The sequence below is a fragment of the Pseudopipra pipra genome, chromosome 6, assembly GCF_036250125.1.
Source record: "Pseudopipra pipra isolate bDixPip1 chromosome 6, bDixPip1.hap1, whole genome shotgun sequence".
Lineage (NCBI taxonomy): Eukaryota > Metazoa > Chordata > Aves > Passeriformes > Pipridae > Pseudopipra > Pseudopipra pipra.
This window is the reverse complement of record NC_087554.1, coordinates 14,964,203-14,980,512: the sequence shown is the minus strand read 5'-3', so window position 1 is coordinate 14,980,512 and position 16,310 is coordinate 14,964,203. Positions and strand designations below refer to the sequence as shown.

The 16,310-nt window shown below is 40.1% G+C and overlaps 1 protein-coding gene across 6 annotated transcripts in view; it reads right to left on the bottom strand.

The window, feature by feature from the left end:
- The window catches only part of KCNC1 (potassium voltage-gated channel subfamily C member 1), a 126,421-nt gene that overhangs the window by 10,794 nt on the left and 99,317 nt on the right, over nucleotides 1-16,310 (bottom strand). The window contains exons 3-4 of one of the 6 annotated variants that reach the window (XM_064657481.1): nucleotides 10,967-11,155; nucleotides 6,808-8,992 (exon numbers count right to left, since the gene is read on the bottom strand). The exons of 1 other annotated variant lie outside the window; for it this stretch is intronic. In XM_064657481.1, the coding sequence (XP_064513551.1) occupies nucleotides 8,856-8,992; nucleotides 10,967-11,155 (326 nt within the window). In that variant the 3' untranslated portion in view covers nucleotides 6,808-8,855. Of the gene's footprint in view, nucleotides 1-6,807; nucleotides 8,993-10,966; nucleotides 11,156-16,310 lie in introns of those variants that run through there. 4 more of the 6 variants (XM_064657482.1, XM_064657480.1, XM_064657484.1 and 1 more) reach the window with 4 other exon arrangements.

The following is a 16,310-nucleotide window of genomic DNA, read 5'->3' as shown; positions in this document are numbered from 1 at the left end:
TTCCTTGCGCTGACCCACATCTGATCTTCATCTTTGAAAGCCAAGAACTTCATTTTCTCTCCTTTGTTCTGCCTATGTAGATGGAAAATTTTGGGAAGTACTGAATGCTCTGTTGGTCAGGACTTCTAGATGCTGCTGTAGTATGAAGAGTGAATAGAATTCTTTTTAGAAGGGACATGGTTGAATGTCAAAACCGTGTTGTTGCTCATTCTTTCAGAAATTACTGCCCTGTTTAGTATATCAGTAGCTTTGTTTGCAGAATAAAACACTGTACAAAAAGCATTTAAGGCCTTCTCTGTAAGGAAGGGAGCACATAGTGAAAAGCTCCTAATCAAGTGGGAAAAAAAACTTTCTTTGCTGGTGTCCAGAGCTTACGACTGCTACCTGTTGATGTCCTGATGGAGAAGGTCAGTCTCTGCAAGGCAAAATGCAGAGCCAGTGTGCTATGCCCGTGCTTCTGCAGTTCATACAGAGTTCTTTGAGCAGCTCTTTTGTGATAAACAAAGCAAACCTTTTATATAAGCATTCTGTGCTCAGGTTCAGATGCAAATGAATTGACAAGGTTTATAACATATGTATTTATAAAAAGACACTGAAACAAGGTAAGCAAGTGTCTGTGCAGTTGCTCTCCCCTCACTTTTTCGAAGATGAGCAAACCCCCCAGTGAGCTGACATTCTTGATGGAGAACAAGTTGTAAGCTTTTGACCTTCAGTCCAGAGAACTTTCAGGCTGGAGGGGGGAGAAGGAAGCTGTTGTGAGCTCTTCTGTTATTTGAAATCCTGGGAGTTCTGTGGCTGATACTCATGCAGCCTCCATGGGCACCTGCGCAAGACCCTCCTGTTCCATTTTAAAGAAAGTCAGTAGGACGATGTGTGTTGTGAAACTTGGACAGAAGTTTCTATATCTTTGAGGATTTTTTGGCCTACCTGATGGTCACTGATGTTATTTGACTTTGTGTAGAATGCCTGAGTGACTTGATGCTTTTGTGCTTAGAAACTCTGTATTCAAACTGTGTTCATTTGAAAGAAGAATTGAATCCTGCCTTTCTTCTGGTTTGCCCAGTCACCACTTCTTATATGACACTGGTTGCCATCTGCAGCCATCATAAAGGTCACTTCTGCATGAGTGACAGGAGATTTTGTTCAGCTACATGTTTTGAGCACAGAGAAACTGAGGGGGATGGGAAGATTTCATTGTGCTTTATGACATGTTTTGAGTTATAAGACTTAGAGATGAAGATGGAAAACAGATGAAGGAGATCAGTTTGAATGTACAGGAGAAAGGTGACCTGGAAAAAATATTTAAATGAATGTCAATAGAGAGCCTGACATAGTCAGCTAAAACATAGGGAAAAGGAGGGGGAAGACAGAGTCAAGATACAGGTCCTGAAGACTGAGTAATCTCACAGGTGTAGCAGCATTCCAGCCTGTCAGTGTGGTGGGAGTGAGATGAGAGACAAGCTATTCTGTTTCTTGGATGTTATTGTTCCCCCTCTTCCACTGTTTATTAATAATAATGTGAATTATTGCCGTGCAATTGTGGTGGTTTTCTTCCTCTTTCATAGCACATCTTGAAATTTCCAGTTCTCCTCAGGTGAAACAGCAACATTTGTCCTCACCTTCTAGTCTCAGAAATTTTTTGATCAGGCCTGTGATCTAGTCCACCATTTAATCAAATACTTACTATTTTTTCTATTCAATTTCATGAACTCTGGATCTGATTTAAACAAGACTTAAGTAGTTTTGGGACTTCCAGTTCCTTTTCTCCTGTATTAAAAATCAAGATGATGACAGATCTTTGTCACTGAAATTGCAATGTCATGTTTTCACCAAAAAGTCCTGTGTTCCCCTATCAAAACTTGTACTTTTTCTTTTAGCTAGATATTTTCTTGAAAAGTACTCCAGAATTTTTCATCAGTAGTTGAGTCATGCTTCTGCTACTTACTACCAGCTTATAGTTCAGAGCAGGTGAAAATCCTGTAAAGGTAAAAAGAAAATACTGAAGCAGAAGGCGAAAGTCTTGCTTTCCAAAGGCTTGGAATGGATGGAGTCTGAGGTTAGAGAATCACCTTGTGTGGTTTTGATTGCACTTCAAAATGCGCACAGTGGAAAAGTGGTGTTTACACCAAATTCGCTGAAAAGTCCAGCTAACACAAAAATAATTTGTACATTTTAACTTTTCACGTATTTATATCTTGGCACATATGCAAAAAAGTGGTAGTACATGCTTTGTTTTTTTTCTTTTAGCTTTTGTTCTATTCTTATTTCCTGATAAGTGCTGATCTTACTTGGTTTCCTTCATGTTAGAAAGAATTATTTAATAGCCTTGAATTGAAATGTTTTGGTTTTATAGAAAATGGCCTTCTGTTGGATGAATATAACTGAAAATTGAGGTCTTTATCATATGTGCCTTTGAAGTTAATTTGAAGAAACTGCATGTGTAAAGCCATTGTTACTTTGTAACCCATTTAGATGTTGAAGGACTGAAGTCAGGCACGTTCTTGAGCTATTTGTGCATTTCATTCAGGTTCATCTGTCAGATGTCTCAGCATTCACCTGTTTTTAATGCAGAGACAGTTTTTACTCATCAGTGCCTCTGTAGAACATCAAAATAGAGTATGTGACTGAAAATATGCAACAGTGAAAACAGTCTCTGTGTTTGAATCATGGACTGGATGAACCACGTTTCCTTGTGGGAGACTGAGGAAGCATAAATTTAGAGTATTGGGAAAACATATTTTTCAGCTTGGTTGGAAACAAGAGCAACAAAGTAATTATTCCTGAATAAAAGCTGGCTGGGGGATGAGAAAATGCAGGGGTGATGTTTGTTTTGCAAAATTTTCTCGGGCTTTTTTGTGACATGTCGGATTTCGTCTCATTTTCAGATGAGCCTTTGCAGGTTGGGAGGGAGTCATGTCTAAGTCCAGTTCCCATGTTGGCCAGCCTCTCATTCAATTCATTTCCATCTTTGTAATCTGTTTGCAGCTTGCTTTGCCTGCGGGCCACCTTGTTATTCAGATGCTATGCAGTCTTTGGGGGAGTTCTGTCTGCGGGTGTTGGGATCAAGATTCGAAATTGCAGAATTTCAATTCAGTACTCAAATATTCAAATACTCCCTGGTCATCATAATCTTTTAAGTGTATGTGAACATTTCGCTATAAGACTCTGGGTTTACCTTTTTTTTTTTTTTTTTTTGTATTTAGAAGAGAGGCCAAGAATTGGGAGACTTTTAATGTTCTGACGTGCCTTTAGTTTTTGGCTGCAAATGTCAAGTGAGTTTAGCTTTTGTTTTGTTTTTTACTGATTTGAATGCATAAAGACATGTGGTACCTAAATTAGGGCAGCAGAGGAGTTGCCAATCAGTAATGAAAATGCTCTGTCATTTTAACTGTGTGGGTGCTTAATAATTTTCCATAATAATCCTCTGCTTTAAAGCACAGAAGAAAAGGGATTACTATAGGAGTATTGTGCTCTTCTGCAGACAAGGAAACATGGCATCTTTCAAATAATGGAGAGACGCTTCTCTCCTCTGGTGCCTTAATTCTGAGTAGATAGATTATAATAACTATTCCTTTTTAAATACTGCCTTTCCTCTTTTTGACATCAGAACACTTTAAAAAAAGGATAATGTCATAGAAACAGAAGCTGAGGCACAAAAGATTGAATTGCCCCAACCAAGGTAATCCAGCATGTCCACAGTGGAGTCAAGAATGAAATTCCCATTTCCTGAGTCTCAGCCCAAAGTTTTACCTTCTAGGCTAGTGCTTTTTGATGATTTTTTTGCCACTCTTTCCTTCTCTCCTTGCTCTTCTTTCCCCCTCACTACTGATTGCTGTTTCCATCACTCCTACTTGCATAACCCATTTTCCAAACCCATCCTGTGTCCTCCTCATTTCCCGCTTCTGCTACTGCTGCCTCTTCTCCAGCCACCCACTTACACTGACACCACCGTGGCAAAGCCTGGCTCCAGCAGAGCTGCTTTGCTTGGGCTTAAGCCATGTCTCCTGTTGTGCTGGTGTGACTCACAGTCAGCAGCCTCTGCACAGACTGTGTTGTCCCTGCTAAGCCCTTTGGGATCTAGAAGCTGTGCAGGTACCTTAGAGTGACAGCTGAGTTAATACAACTGCAAGACTTTGCCTTTTGCTGCCTAACGAATCTCTAACCTGTGCTTCATGGGCAGCAGAAAAAACAGTGGAAGCCTTGGAGGACACGCTCTTAATATTTGTTACCTGGAGATGTTTGGACCTCTATACTTTTGCATAAAGTTTTTTCAATGTTCAAGTGAATGCTGAGGGTTGAAAACCTGACTTTGCCAGCTTGAGCCAGGGAATATGTCTTTCCATGGGGGCATGTGAATCTGCTTAGTTTTAAAGCATTTGCTTTGTCAGATAAAGAAAGTCAAGAGGTGCAGTTCTGGATCCCTTTTCTAACTTGAAGTTCAGTTTGAATTCAAATATTGTTCTTGATTGCAAATAAACATTTGTATTTCCCTAAGAGAAAAATGGAGCACCCTGCAGTCCTAGATGAACGCAGAGGCTTTGAGACTTCTGAACAGATAGATATTTTATGCCCAAACTCAAGTAAGTGAGTGACCCAAAAATAGCCTGCATAATTTAAGCATGTTTTCATGAAGAGAAGGTAGTTTGTGTGTGAGCTCAGAGACAAAGTTCCTTCCAGGATATATATGGAAAGCAGAGAGGTAGGCTGCCTTGTTTTGAAACTAGGAAAGGGATATGCAAACTGGCAGGGTAATAACTGCACTTGTCTTTTTCTTCAGGACATCTTTTTTTGTAAGCAGCTCTGTGCTCATTTCCTTTCTGAATGCCCTTGCCTTAGCCCTGCTTGCTCTCTTCTGTATTTCAGTCTGCTCATTTGTCCTAGCAGCCATTTGTTTCAGTGAAGTATTTTCTTTTTGGCGCTGAAACTTTAAGAAGAGAGAAGGCAATTTAGGTGAAAAATCACTTTATCCAGATTAATGACTGCTGCACTGACTGTTATCACAGCGGTATTAGCTAGATTTTTTTTTTTTTTTGAGAGAACAGAATCCTCAGAAATTTATTCTATCTGAAATTGTAATTGTGCAGACACACCAGGTTGGTCCAGAAAAAGCGAGTCCTCATGTACTCAGAGGAAAAGCTGTATGTAGAGAAGGTGTGGTTGAGCCGTGCTTTCAATGTTAGCAAGTGATAAGCCACTCATTGCCAGTGGGTTCAGATGAGGGACCAGCATTAGGTCTTATAGCTGGGAGTTCAATGCCGAAAGCTGAGTTTATAGAGAAGGAAACACAGGTTTCATTTCCAGCAGGAAACAGAGTGTAACTGAACTGCAGAACATACTTCTGTTCTTACTTAACAGTGGCGTGAAGTCAGAAGTAGTTGGTGGCACTATTGAAAACCTGTAGTCAGAATCTACCCACATGTATAGTTTTATGCTTTAATAAAGATATGTATGTCCTGTTAGGGAGGGGGACAGGCTTGAAGGAATTAATGTTTTAATAATACCCCAGCAAAAGCTCCTTAACTGTGAAGCAGCTGGGATGATGTGGTAAATTTCTCTTAAGATTCAGTGTCAGGATTCAATGCAATAGCTTCTGATATTTTCCGGTTTTCTTGTCTCCCTCTTTCCCTGTGTTGTCAGAGCTGCCACTGTTGTGCAAGGGGAACTCTGGGGTTAGACAGACCTTAAGCTTTAGGGCGTCTCCTGAAGGACAGTGGATGGTAAGTGCTGTTCTGTTTGTGAGTGGTTTATAAAAGTCCTCCAAAAGACACAGTTACCTCAAATCAGAATGAGCAGATAGGACCTAAATGAAAACAGGACTGGTAGATGTAAAAAGCAGCACAGAATGACAGTTGTACCCAACCTGTTAGCTAAGGCTCAGGTATATGCAAAGTGCAGTGGAAGGGGAAGACCTACATGGGATTTACAGGACTGAATTGTTAGTATTCCCTATAGTAATGGAGAATTGAGCTACCTTCACACTGGGCCCTTGAGCTAGTGTTAAATAAAAAAATGGGGCAGATAAAGCTATTTCTGGATTCTTAATACATTGTAAGAGGAAAAGATGTTCATTAGGCAGATCCTGGATGAACCTGGATCTACCTCTGGAGGTAAGAAATTTATCTTCTGAGAATGACAGCATAGCAACAGTGTGAAAAAAGTAGTTCTTGGGAGAAACTGAAGTAGAAATCAAGTACATAATGCTTTATCAAGGACTACAAAGGACTGTTCTAATTATGTACAAATTCAGATTATCAGCCTTTCTTCTATTCCTAAAATACAACTTGAGGTCTTGCTTGTTTTTTCTTTTGGAGTAGAATTTTGTGAAGACAAGATCCAGCTGCAGTTGATTTTGTTGTTTATAATTTAGCACTTACCAGAGCCATGAGTGTTTCTTCTCGGTTTTTGTGCGTTTAATCTCTACTTCCTCCAGACCGTAGGAATACTATTCCTTTACGTTCCCATTCTCATCAGCAGTTGCAGATGCTGTGGCTTGCCTAGAAGGTTGTCAGCTCTTCTGAAGTTCCTCACATGAGGATAAAGGTGTGTATCCTTCCTTCACAGAAGTACTGTACCAAAAATGCTCAACCAACTAGAACACTGCTGATACATAGGCCATAGTTGTCATTTGTAGCATCTAAAATGAAATTTAATCCCATTGTGTCTCAGTTCTTACTGGTGCATGTTTTGTGTGGCAAATCAAGTGCAACTCAGACACCTGGATTTCTTTCAGTTTCGTGTCAGGTGGACTGTTGTGGCTCAGTGAAGAACAAGTGAAGGACGGGGCCCAAAGAAGTAAGAAAAACTGAATTCATTTAATCAGCTAAAAAGACAAACATTTATTATTGTTGGGGAGGGAAAAGGAAGATACCTAGATAATTATAGGGTTTTTTACTCTTCCCTTGTAAAATTACTAATGGTGCGAATTCTTTAGACATCGGTTGTATCAAGTGTTTGCAGGCTTCATTTATTATCTACTAATCAAAATTAGCATTGTAGAACCAAAGCAATACCAAGCTTTTCTCCTACATTTCTGTTGAGAACACTGTATTTATTCAAGATTTTAGAAGCAAGTCTCTGGAAACCCCTGATTGCTTCAGAAAAGGATTCCCCTTTACACTATACAGCAGGCACTGAAACCATGATACAAAATTTATTTTCATGCTAGAATTGTTTTGCATAACATTGTGCATGCATTTTACTCAGTACTAAATTGCATACAATGCTGTTGTCTTGTTTCTTAAACTTTGAGACCATTTATACTTGAGTATTTTCCTGATTTTGTACTATAAGTCCCAGTTTTAAAATAACACCTCTTTTGTTTAAAATTCATACTGGTTACTTAATATGAACAATTTATGAAGGGTCTTTACGGATCTATACATCAATAAAATACAACATAACCAGAGCTGGAAAATTACCCAGCTGTTACTGTCAGGTCCGAAGGAAGGTCCCATGTGTCACAAGCATGCCAACAAAAACAGACAGGAAAAAGTTTTTCTTATTTTTATACACTTCTAGTTGGATTAAAAGTTCTTGATTTCCATGTCGGTGTGATGAACTGTGAAGGCGTGGTCAATATGACCGATGACTGCCTGATTGCACTTTTTAAAACCATTACTCTGTATCTTGTATACAAAAAGAAGCGATCCATAGCAAAGAAATGTACAGTTTTATAATGTTTTACATTTTGGCTACAACAATGTATGTAAAAGTAAAGAGCTTTGAAAGAAAATATATAACTTTGCTTTTTTTTTTTTTCTTCTTAATCATACATTTGCAGTGTTTCTTGTGTGTGTGTTGTTTTGGGGTTTTTTGTTTGTTTTGTTTTTTTTGTTGTTTTTTTTTTTCATTTTCATTTTTGTCTTCATGCAATTCATGCTATGGAACAAAAAAATAGATTAAAAAAAAAAAAAAGATCTTCTACAGTTTTGTTACATTTTGGCCGTAGAAAAAGCCTGCATCTCTAGTACAACTCCAGAACCATGAAGAATCATCCATAAAACCTGCATGGAGCGAGTTAACTTTGTCCAAATGAGAAGGTCTTCTATGCCTGCACAGTTCCACACAGATGTTTATTAGCCATCAATGTTCATCTCCATCTTGCCTTGTCAGGTCACTCTGACTGCCTCTGTTGGCATATATTTAGCAATGACTGGACTTTCTTTGCAAAGATCTGCATGTAAAGAATACAATCAGTACTTGAGCTTCTTCCCTGTTCTTTTCACATCAAGCTCGGCATCTTAGTTTTAAAGGAAGGAGGAAAAGGTGAGATAGCTACATGCAGAGGCAGCCATATTCTTCTTCAACAGGATTTTTTTTTTCCATGCAGTCAGCCAGACTGAGACCTCTCTACAGTGTGTCTGAGTATTGCTTTCAGCTTAAAATAGGTGCCCATGCAAAGTTTCATCCTACTGTGCTTGTTTGCTCAAACTCCTGCAGGGTTCCTATGGCTCAAAAATATCCTGAGAAAAGCAAAATCTTCCATCGTTGGCATGTTTCAGCATCGACTAAATGCCTAACCCATTCCATACAGAGCCAGTAGATCCACCATTAGCCAAAATAAGCACATACTAGCAGGATGCACCAGGAAGGAAACTATCTGGTGCATCTACCCTTCATCCTATGTACTGATACCATGCAGCACGTATGGCCCACCAGTACTACGCCAATGCCTGCCTATGTCATCTGAGTGCTATTTAGGAGTGTTGTCACCTAGCATCAGTAGTAACACCGTTTCCAGCAGGTGCTACTGTGAGACATTGCATCTTCAGACTTAGTCACCTGGACTATATGCAACATGGCATAGGCTAATTGAAAATAAAGCTTTTTAGACCATTCTCTGCTACTGATCCATGCTACAAAATAGATGGGATGGGAGACCAAGAACGTCTCACTGGACTAGGAGAGCTGTAGGGCGCAGACACTGAGGATAATCCTATCGCTTTTCCACTTATGCCAGCTATGCTGTTAAGGCTCCGTGACATTTCGTAACCTTCATTTAAAAGAAAAATGCAAAGTACAGCATTGGATCAATGACAGAATGGACTAAGAATGAGGTCAACATTGTAGCCAGTTCAATAGCATCTGCATGCACAGACATGCCGAGAGTAGTATCGCTTGCAACGTGACTCAGAAGGCCGTTGAAATACGGAACAAGTTTAAAATATATATATTTTAAAAAAAAAATCATCATTTCTCAAGGATGGTCAGGCTATCTAATTGATCCTATAGGCAGCAACATGGTTGTACCCTAAAAAACAGAAGAGTCAGTGGGAGGGATTTTCTATGTCTCCGTCATACACTCACACATACTTCTCCCTTCCACTTCATGCATTTTTACTTCAGGCAAAATTAAGGTTTCTGGCATCTTTGGGGGCAGGAGGGGGAAAAGGCAGCATAGAATTCATTTTGTTGCTATAGAGATACTACTCCTTTGTTCTCAGCATTAAAAAAAAAAAGAAAAATAAACCCAAAATTGCATGCATTGTTTCCCTCCCTCCCTCCCCCCCCCGCTTCTTTTTCAGACGTGCACGTAAACAGCTCAGCAAGTGTACAGAGAGTTGCACAAACTATGGATGAAATTCTGTTGGAACAACAATTAAGATGCTCTCAACGTGTTTCAAACAGGCCAACAATATGCTGACGTATATTACTCTTTAGCCAACCAGCCTCTGTTTCATTCAGTAACGAGAGGCGGTTGCAGTGCATCGTGAAAACCATACATTCCCCATCCCAAAGGATGTGCCATTTGGAGTGTTCCCCTGATCCACTGGAACCACCTGAACTCGCCCAGGCTGAATGAACACGGCCAATGCTTATCCAATACAGAATCAAGTAAAATGCTTTGCTACAAAGGTAAATTTTAGAGGATATACTTTCATATGAAAGTCTTGTGGTCCTACTATATCTGTTGATGATGAGCTTTAAACTTATAAATACATACACTATCTATAACTGGCATTTACTATAACTATTGCCCATCATAAAATGGCACATGGGAATTCTATACTCCATACTCAGTGTATGGTTACATCATACAATCTTTGCAGTTTTAAAATATTGACTATATCATATACTATATACAGTACACCAGTGGTAAACACTGATTTGAAGAGAGAAATTTCTTTTCCAAATTTCCTGTTCCTTATCAACTTCGATGCATATAGATGTAACTCTTAATTTTGGTTTGCATGGTTTCCTCACATTACGTTATTTAAACACAACAGCCTATTTTAAGAAGGGAAGGGGTTTTTCTTATGATTTGACTTCTGTTGCTAAATAGATTATTCTGACCATTAGCAAACTAAAATGAAGTTACTTCTGAGATTTTTGTAGCTGTCAGAAGTCTGAGAAACTAACTGATAATGATTTATTTAGGAAAGGATTTTAGATGGATTATTTTCCAATTGTAAGACACCTGTGCCAACAGATGTTCATGCTTTCCTCTTTCTGTTGAACTAAGCAGTTATGAATACCCAAATACTTTGTTTTAGTGCTCTGTTAAGGTAGCCGAATAATCATTTCACATTTCTTGAGGATGTTTTGCTTTTGTGTTTTATCTCTTCTGTCAGCCACCTCCAAGTCTGTTCTCCTCAGAGTTTGGTAAGATTTGTGAGCTTTCCAAGTGGCAAACCTTCATTGCTATGAAATGTTAATTGGTCTCTCCTTAGAGGATGGGCTAATTTAAGGGCATAGTAGAGCATCCTCCACTAAAGCTTACTGCACCAGCTGGGGTGGAAGACTCGACTGCCTAGCATAGCTGCATGGGGTAGTTACAGCTCCTCAGGCTTTTCTTTCTGAAAGAAATAGGTTAGAAACTCCAAATGCAGACATCAGGTGGTGGTTTCCAGCCCAAACGTGCATCTCTACAGCAAGCGCACTATCGCGTGCTACAGCTACAGCTGACTTTCTCTTATTTATTTAAAATGGTTGCTAACTACATGGTCACAGGACCCCAGCTACATACCCTTTCTTATTCCTCCATCAGGCGGGCAGGGATATTCCCCGGTTGATAAGAGGAAGCAGGGTCCATATCTCTCCCGAGTGCCAGAGCGCGTAAAGGGCAGGCCCTCATCAGGCGTAATAGCCTGGTCTATGTGGGGACAGTCTTCGTTTGCCAGCGCCGCCTTGGCCACCTCACCATTCAGTTTCGAATCTTCAAACATATAAGCAGAAGGCTATTGAAACACTATGCACTGTTTATTAGAGTTCCAGCTGCAAATTAAGGGTTCACAGCTAAAGACTTCTATAGCGACACTATAAAAGGTAGCACATCTGTCCTAGACACTGCGTTCGTGTGCACTGCACCAAAATAAAATAAAGTCTGTTAAAGTGGGAGGAGAAACAAAAAGTGATCACGTTAGGGGTAACAGCAGCCACCTGTACATCCGCACAGAGGGGCACTTTCAGAAACGGGCGTGCATTGGTTCCTAGTCCTGCGAGCAGAAGACTGCGGTTAGAAATCAGATTATGTTTTCGCATGACGTCAGATGGTGCATGAATGACTGGTTTGTCATGGAGCCTACTGTCACTCAGAACTCTGGAGAGGCAGTGGACTGTGAGTTGTGTTTTAGAATTTGAGTATATTCTGTTTGTGCTGATTTATGCCCGTGTGCAGTATTACTGAGGGGGAAATTCCTGCACTTCCCCTCCCCAAAATTTACCGAGATGGTTCTATAGCATTTCCAGTATCAGTCATGCAGAATGGCTCTACACATTTTAGACACACAGAGTATGTTACATATGGAAATACAACAGCAGAACGTGGATTTAAGAAAAAACAATCCATTTTCTGATGTTCTCCTCTGAAACACGTACAGTATTTGCAATGCCAGCACAGGACACTACATACAGAAAACACTACAGCAGGCCATGAATTTGGAAACTAGATAGAGTAAAATTTACTCTTGGCTGTAAGTGATAAAAATAGGTTGTCAGATTTTCCCACCTTGCTCCACGCATTCCCATGAGGATAGACTGAGAATCATATGTTTTCTCTGTGTGACTGATTTTACATTTATAACACAAAGTACTGTTTAGTGGAGTATTTGTTTTAGGGCTTTAAAGTGCAAATTAGTGTATTGAGAATATACTCGAAATATGGCACAGCTCGATATGAGTATTTTGGTTGAAGGGAGGAAAAACAGTCAAAATGTGCTTTCTAAAGCTCCACAAATGCTGAGATATGTTAACTGAGTGGTACTGGCAGCATCCTACACCTCGGTTGCACAATGCTTATTACCTAGACACTGTAAGGCAATGGGTGATTCTGCAAGTCTTTAAGGAAAGACAAACTTAACAGATAGACTTAATTTCAGTGCCACTTCTAGATTCACATACTAGCTTGTTCTGAGTGCTACATAATACTTTCATTTATTTTTCAATTATTTCGAAGCCAAGTAATAAAACAAGCCCAAGGAAAAAAAAACATTAGGTAGGGTTTGGAGAGATGATTCTGATCTTCTGATGGACAACATACATGAGTAGAAGGCAAAAGTGTTTTCAAGTTATATTTGTTGCTTCGCACACAGACATGCACACTCACACACACACACGTATATCACGCACTAGTAATTGCATTCTATGCCTTTATTTTTCTTCTATTTAAATGTCACTGGCTTGTCACAACATAAACAGCCTTTTCTGCAGATCTCACCTCTGCCTCTTTTTTTTCTCTATGCAGAATCAGCCAGTTATTTCCCCAGAGAGGGAGGTAGTGATGTTTTGTGAGCAATGAAATAATTAGGTCTCTCAATACGTTAAAAAAAAAGACGAAAGCTATAGGTGCATTTTAATACTTCTGGACACTAATTTCAATATGATTCTAAAGTTGTGAGGTTCCACTGAGCTGCAATTCCTTTCTGTTTATAATACTCACTGCTATTTAATACCACTCTGCACAAAAACTTGGTACAGCTGCCATAGTAACCGTGACATTGCAGGTACTGAGCCGTTGATTTAAAAATCACTTAACTGTGTTTGGGGAGAGCCGCAGTCCTCTTGGGGATGAGCAAAGAACTGGGCTGCTTCATAAGCCTCTACTGCTACAAGCTCATGGCTCTAATCCTGAAATGAGGGAGGCAGCTGTGTCAGCAGAGCTCTACACTGAAATCTCTGAGACACCCACTGCTACTCCTGAGCCCAGGTTTGCAAACTAAATTGTTAATGATGGAGGGGGAATTGGTCCATTTCAGGAGCTCAAAACCTTTCTGAGCAGAGTGGTTGTGGGTGAGGCTGCTCACTGGTAACAGCCATTGATCCTTTGGGAAGCAGCTTGCAGGCTCTGTTGTGCTTGAGTGGCAAGAATATTGACCTTCTTTGAATTAATTTCTTAAATTGCATTATAAATCTCCAGCAACTTGAGCTGGAACTTGCTCTTGCAGCCCCTTCAGGGTCCCTTCACATTGATGAATTTTTCTCTATGCTTGTTAAAAATCCACAGCTTTGTTATTTTATTTCTATTCAAGAGGAAGAGAACAGAGTAGCTGGAGATGCAGAAAAATTGCTGAACTATTCTACTAATGTCCCTTGAACATTACATGCATGGGCCATGCCTTAGGATTCACATTCTGGATAACAATGCTAATCCATAATGACAATTTGGCAAAATATTTAGGAAGTAGAGAAATTGCCAGCACAGAAGACTGCATCTATTGCTGGTGTATATAAGTAAGTGTTAATTAGAGTGGCTGTGTTCCAAACCACTGGCTGCAGCACCTAATTCCCTGGAGACAGGACACGACAATCACTTGGTATTTAATATGTGATTATTCTGTTATGGGAATAAAGAAAACATCTCTGATGTCATCAATCCAATGAGAAGTCCTCATTGTTTTCATTAGCAGATCTACGAGCTGAACTTTAGGAAGAAGGTATAAAGATTGAATGGAATTATGTTATTTTAGTTTGATTTCTCAAGTTTCCATTTGCATGTTTGTTTTTTCCAAGACTGACCTTGTCTTTGAGAGAACTCCAGTTGAAGCAAACCTACTGCAACGATTGCTGTCTGGTGGCTACCAGTCTAGTTATACTAATGGCAACTAATTCTAGGTGCTTAAAGATTCTAAGGCTTCATTCTGGCCTGCCAAATTCACACGAGTCTTGCCATCCCCCCTAGCTTAATCCGAATTAGGCTTGTACAGCATTTTTTGTTCTTTAGGTTCTGTTCCATGAAGAAAGTCAATATTATCACCTCTGTTTTACAGATGGGTAAAACTACCATACAGTGAAGTGACTTGCCTACTGCTATGTAAGAGGTTATTTACAACAAAATTTTCTGACTCTCAGCTTGGCACCTTATCTCCCTAATTGTCCTATCTGTGAATACCTAGTTAACTGCACCAACTTTAAACATTCTCCTGCAGAGATTTGGCTGAGAGGCTAAAGAAAGTAGTCAGCATATTTCCCAGGTGAGTAGTTTGTTTCTCAACTACCTTGTTTGCGTGGCTTCCACTTGGTTTTTTTTCCTGTCTCATCCATCTCCATCTGCTATCTCTATCTGTCTGCACACCCAAATACCTTGGGTGTTTCCAAGCAAAACTTAGGAGAACTGCTGGATTTGGCATTAGTATACTTTGCTGATTGTGGAGAAGCACAGTAGAGACTGCCTGGGTACCTGCTGCTGCATGGCTCATCTCTCTTGTAGTTTTTTTGCAAATTTTTTGCAATTGGTTGCAAACTGTCGTAGTGGCTTTACCAGTGTTGCTAGTTTTGATTATAAGCTAGGGTCTGGCACTGAATCTTCAGCTATTTGAACTGCATCTTATGTCCAGAGTATCAATGATACACTTACTACCTCAATCTATGCTTGGAAATGTGGCACTAGTACAGAAATGGCTCTTGCACTGGGAAAGTCACCCCAGTCCTCTTCCCTTAAGCAGACACTGCCATTCTCCAACTGCTGCTAAGAAACGAGTTCCTGTCTACCCTTCTCACTTCAGATATCTTCAGAAATGAGGTGTGGGCCAGGGATGGTCGCAATTCACACTGCTTCCTCTTGGGGGTTGCAGGTTTGACTGAAACAGGGCTGAGAGAATCCCCACAGTTCATAGCATGGTACCCATGTATAGTTACCTATGAGTCAGTGTCAGACTACATGGGCCATGACAGATTCTTTCATGTTATGCTAAAGAAGATGAGGTCTTCTCAGCCCTAGATCAGAAACACAGCAATTAAGAGACACAGTACTGTTTTTTTGGTTACATTAGGTCACTGACAATCTCCTCCAGAAGAACAGAGACTATCTTCCTCCCAACTACCCTTGTTTAAAGATTGAAAGAGACAAGGACACAGCTTGAGTACCTACAGCTTCCCTGAGCAGCCATTTGCCATTCCACAAAGGCTCAAGTGACCTCAGGGCTCTGCAGCCCTGTTATAAGGTAAGGGGTTGACTGGCAGGAAGGAGGCAGGAGCAACTGAGTGCAAAGAAGGGCCAGAACTGAGAAGGTAAGTTGCTTGAGAGATGAAGATGTTGCTACTGGGGAAACCTTGTCTGAGTAAAGTTACGTTCCACACCACAACTCCATGTACACCTAAAAATTAAGCTTGTCTAGAGCTCAACTGTGCTCTTATAGTCCTGATCCCAAACCTAGGGTTACTGTCTGTGGCTAGTGCCACTCCTGATCAGTTGAGAGTATCCTTTGGTTCTCATTCAGAACTTAAGCGTCATTTTCATTTGCTCATTTTAAACCTGTTGCTAACCCTAGCACACACAGTAGCTGCCTGAAATGTCTTATGAAGAAGGATCTCCACAAGGTCCCTAACAACAGAGACCTTTAATCCAACTGGATCTCTAAAGAAAGAATTGGTATGTTGTCCACTGAGTTAATTACTCTTCTGTTTTTCAGTCCTCTCACGCTTTTCTGGTGGCGTAAAAGGGCTGGTACTGTGTCATATTATGCTGGCTATGGGAAATTCTTTTTGGTATGATGGCTTTCCCTGGCTCTAGGGCTAGTGAGAGAAAGCTATAGGAGCAGAGGTGTGCTCTAGCTTTTCTTAGCTACAAGCCTATTAACTGGAAGTGGGAAGTTGAGCAGCACTGAGGCTGCTGAAGAACAGATTTTTCATATGCCTTTATTCTAAAAAAAAAAAAAAAAAGCAAGGATTTTACATTCCTTTTTGCATCCTAGTTTTGCAGCATCACTTTTGCCTAATACCTCTTGTGCTAAGCAAATGATTATGAAGTTAAGAGTATGAATCCAAGTATTCAAAGATATTTAACTTTGATTTGTGGAGAAGTTAAGAGCTGCTTGTCATCTGAAAATATCCATTGACTTTATATCCCTAGATTTCACCTTCCTAGTCAGCCAACT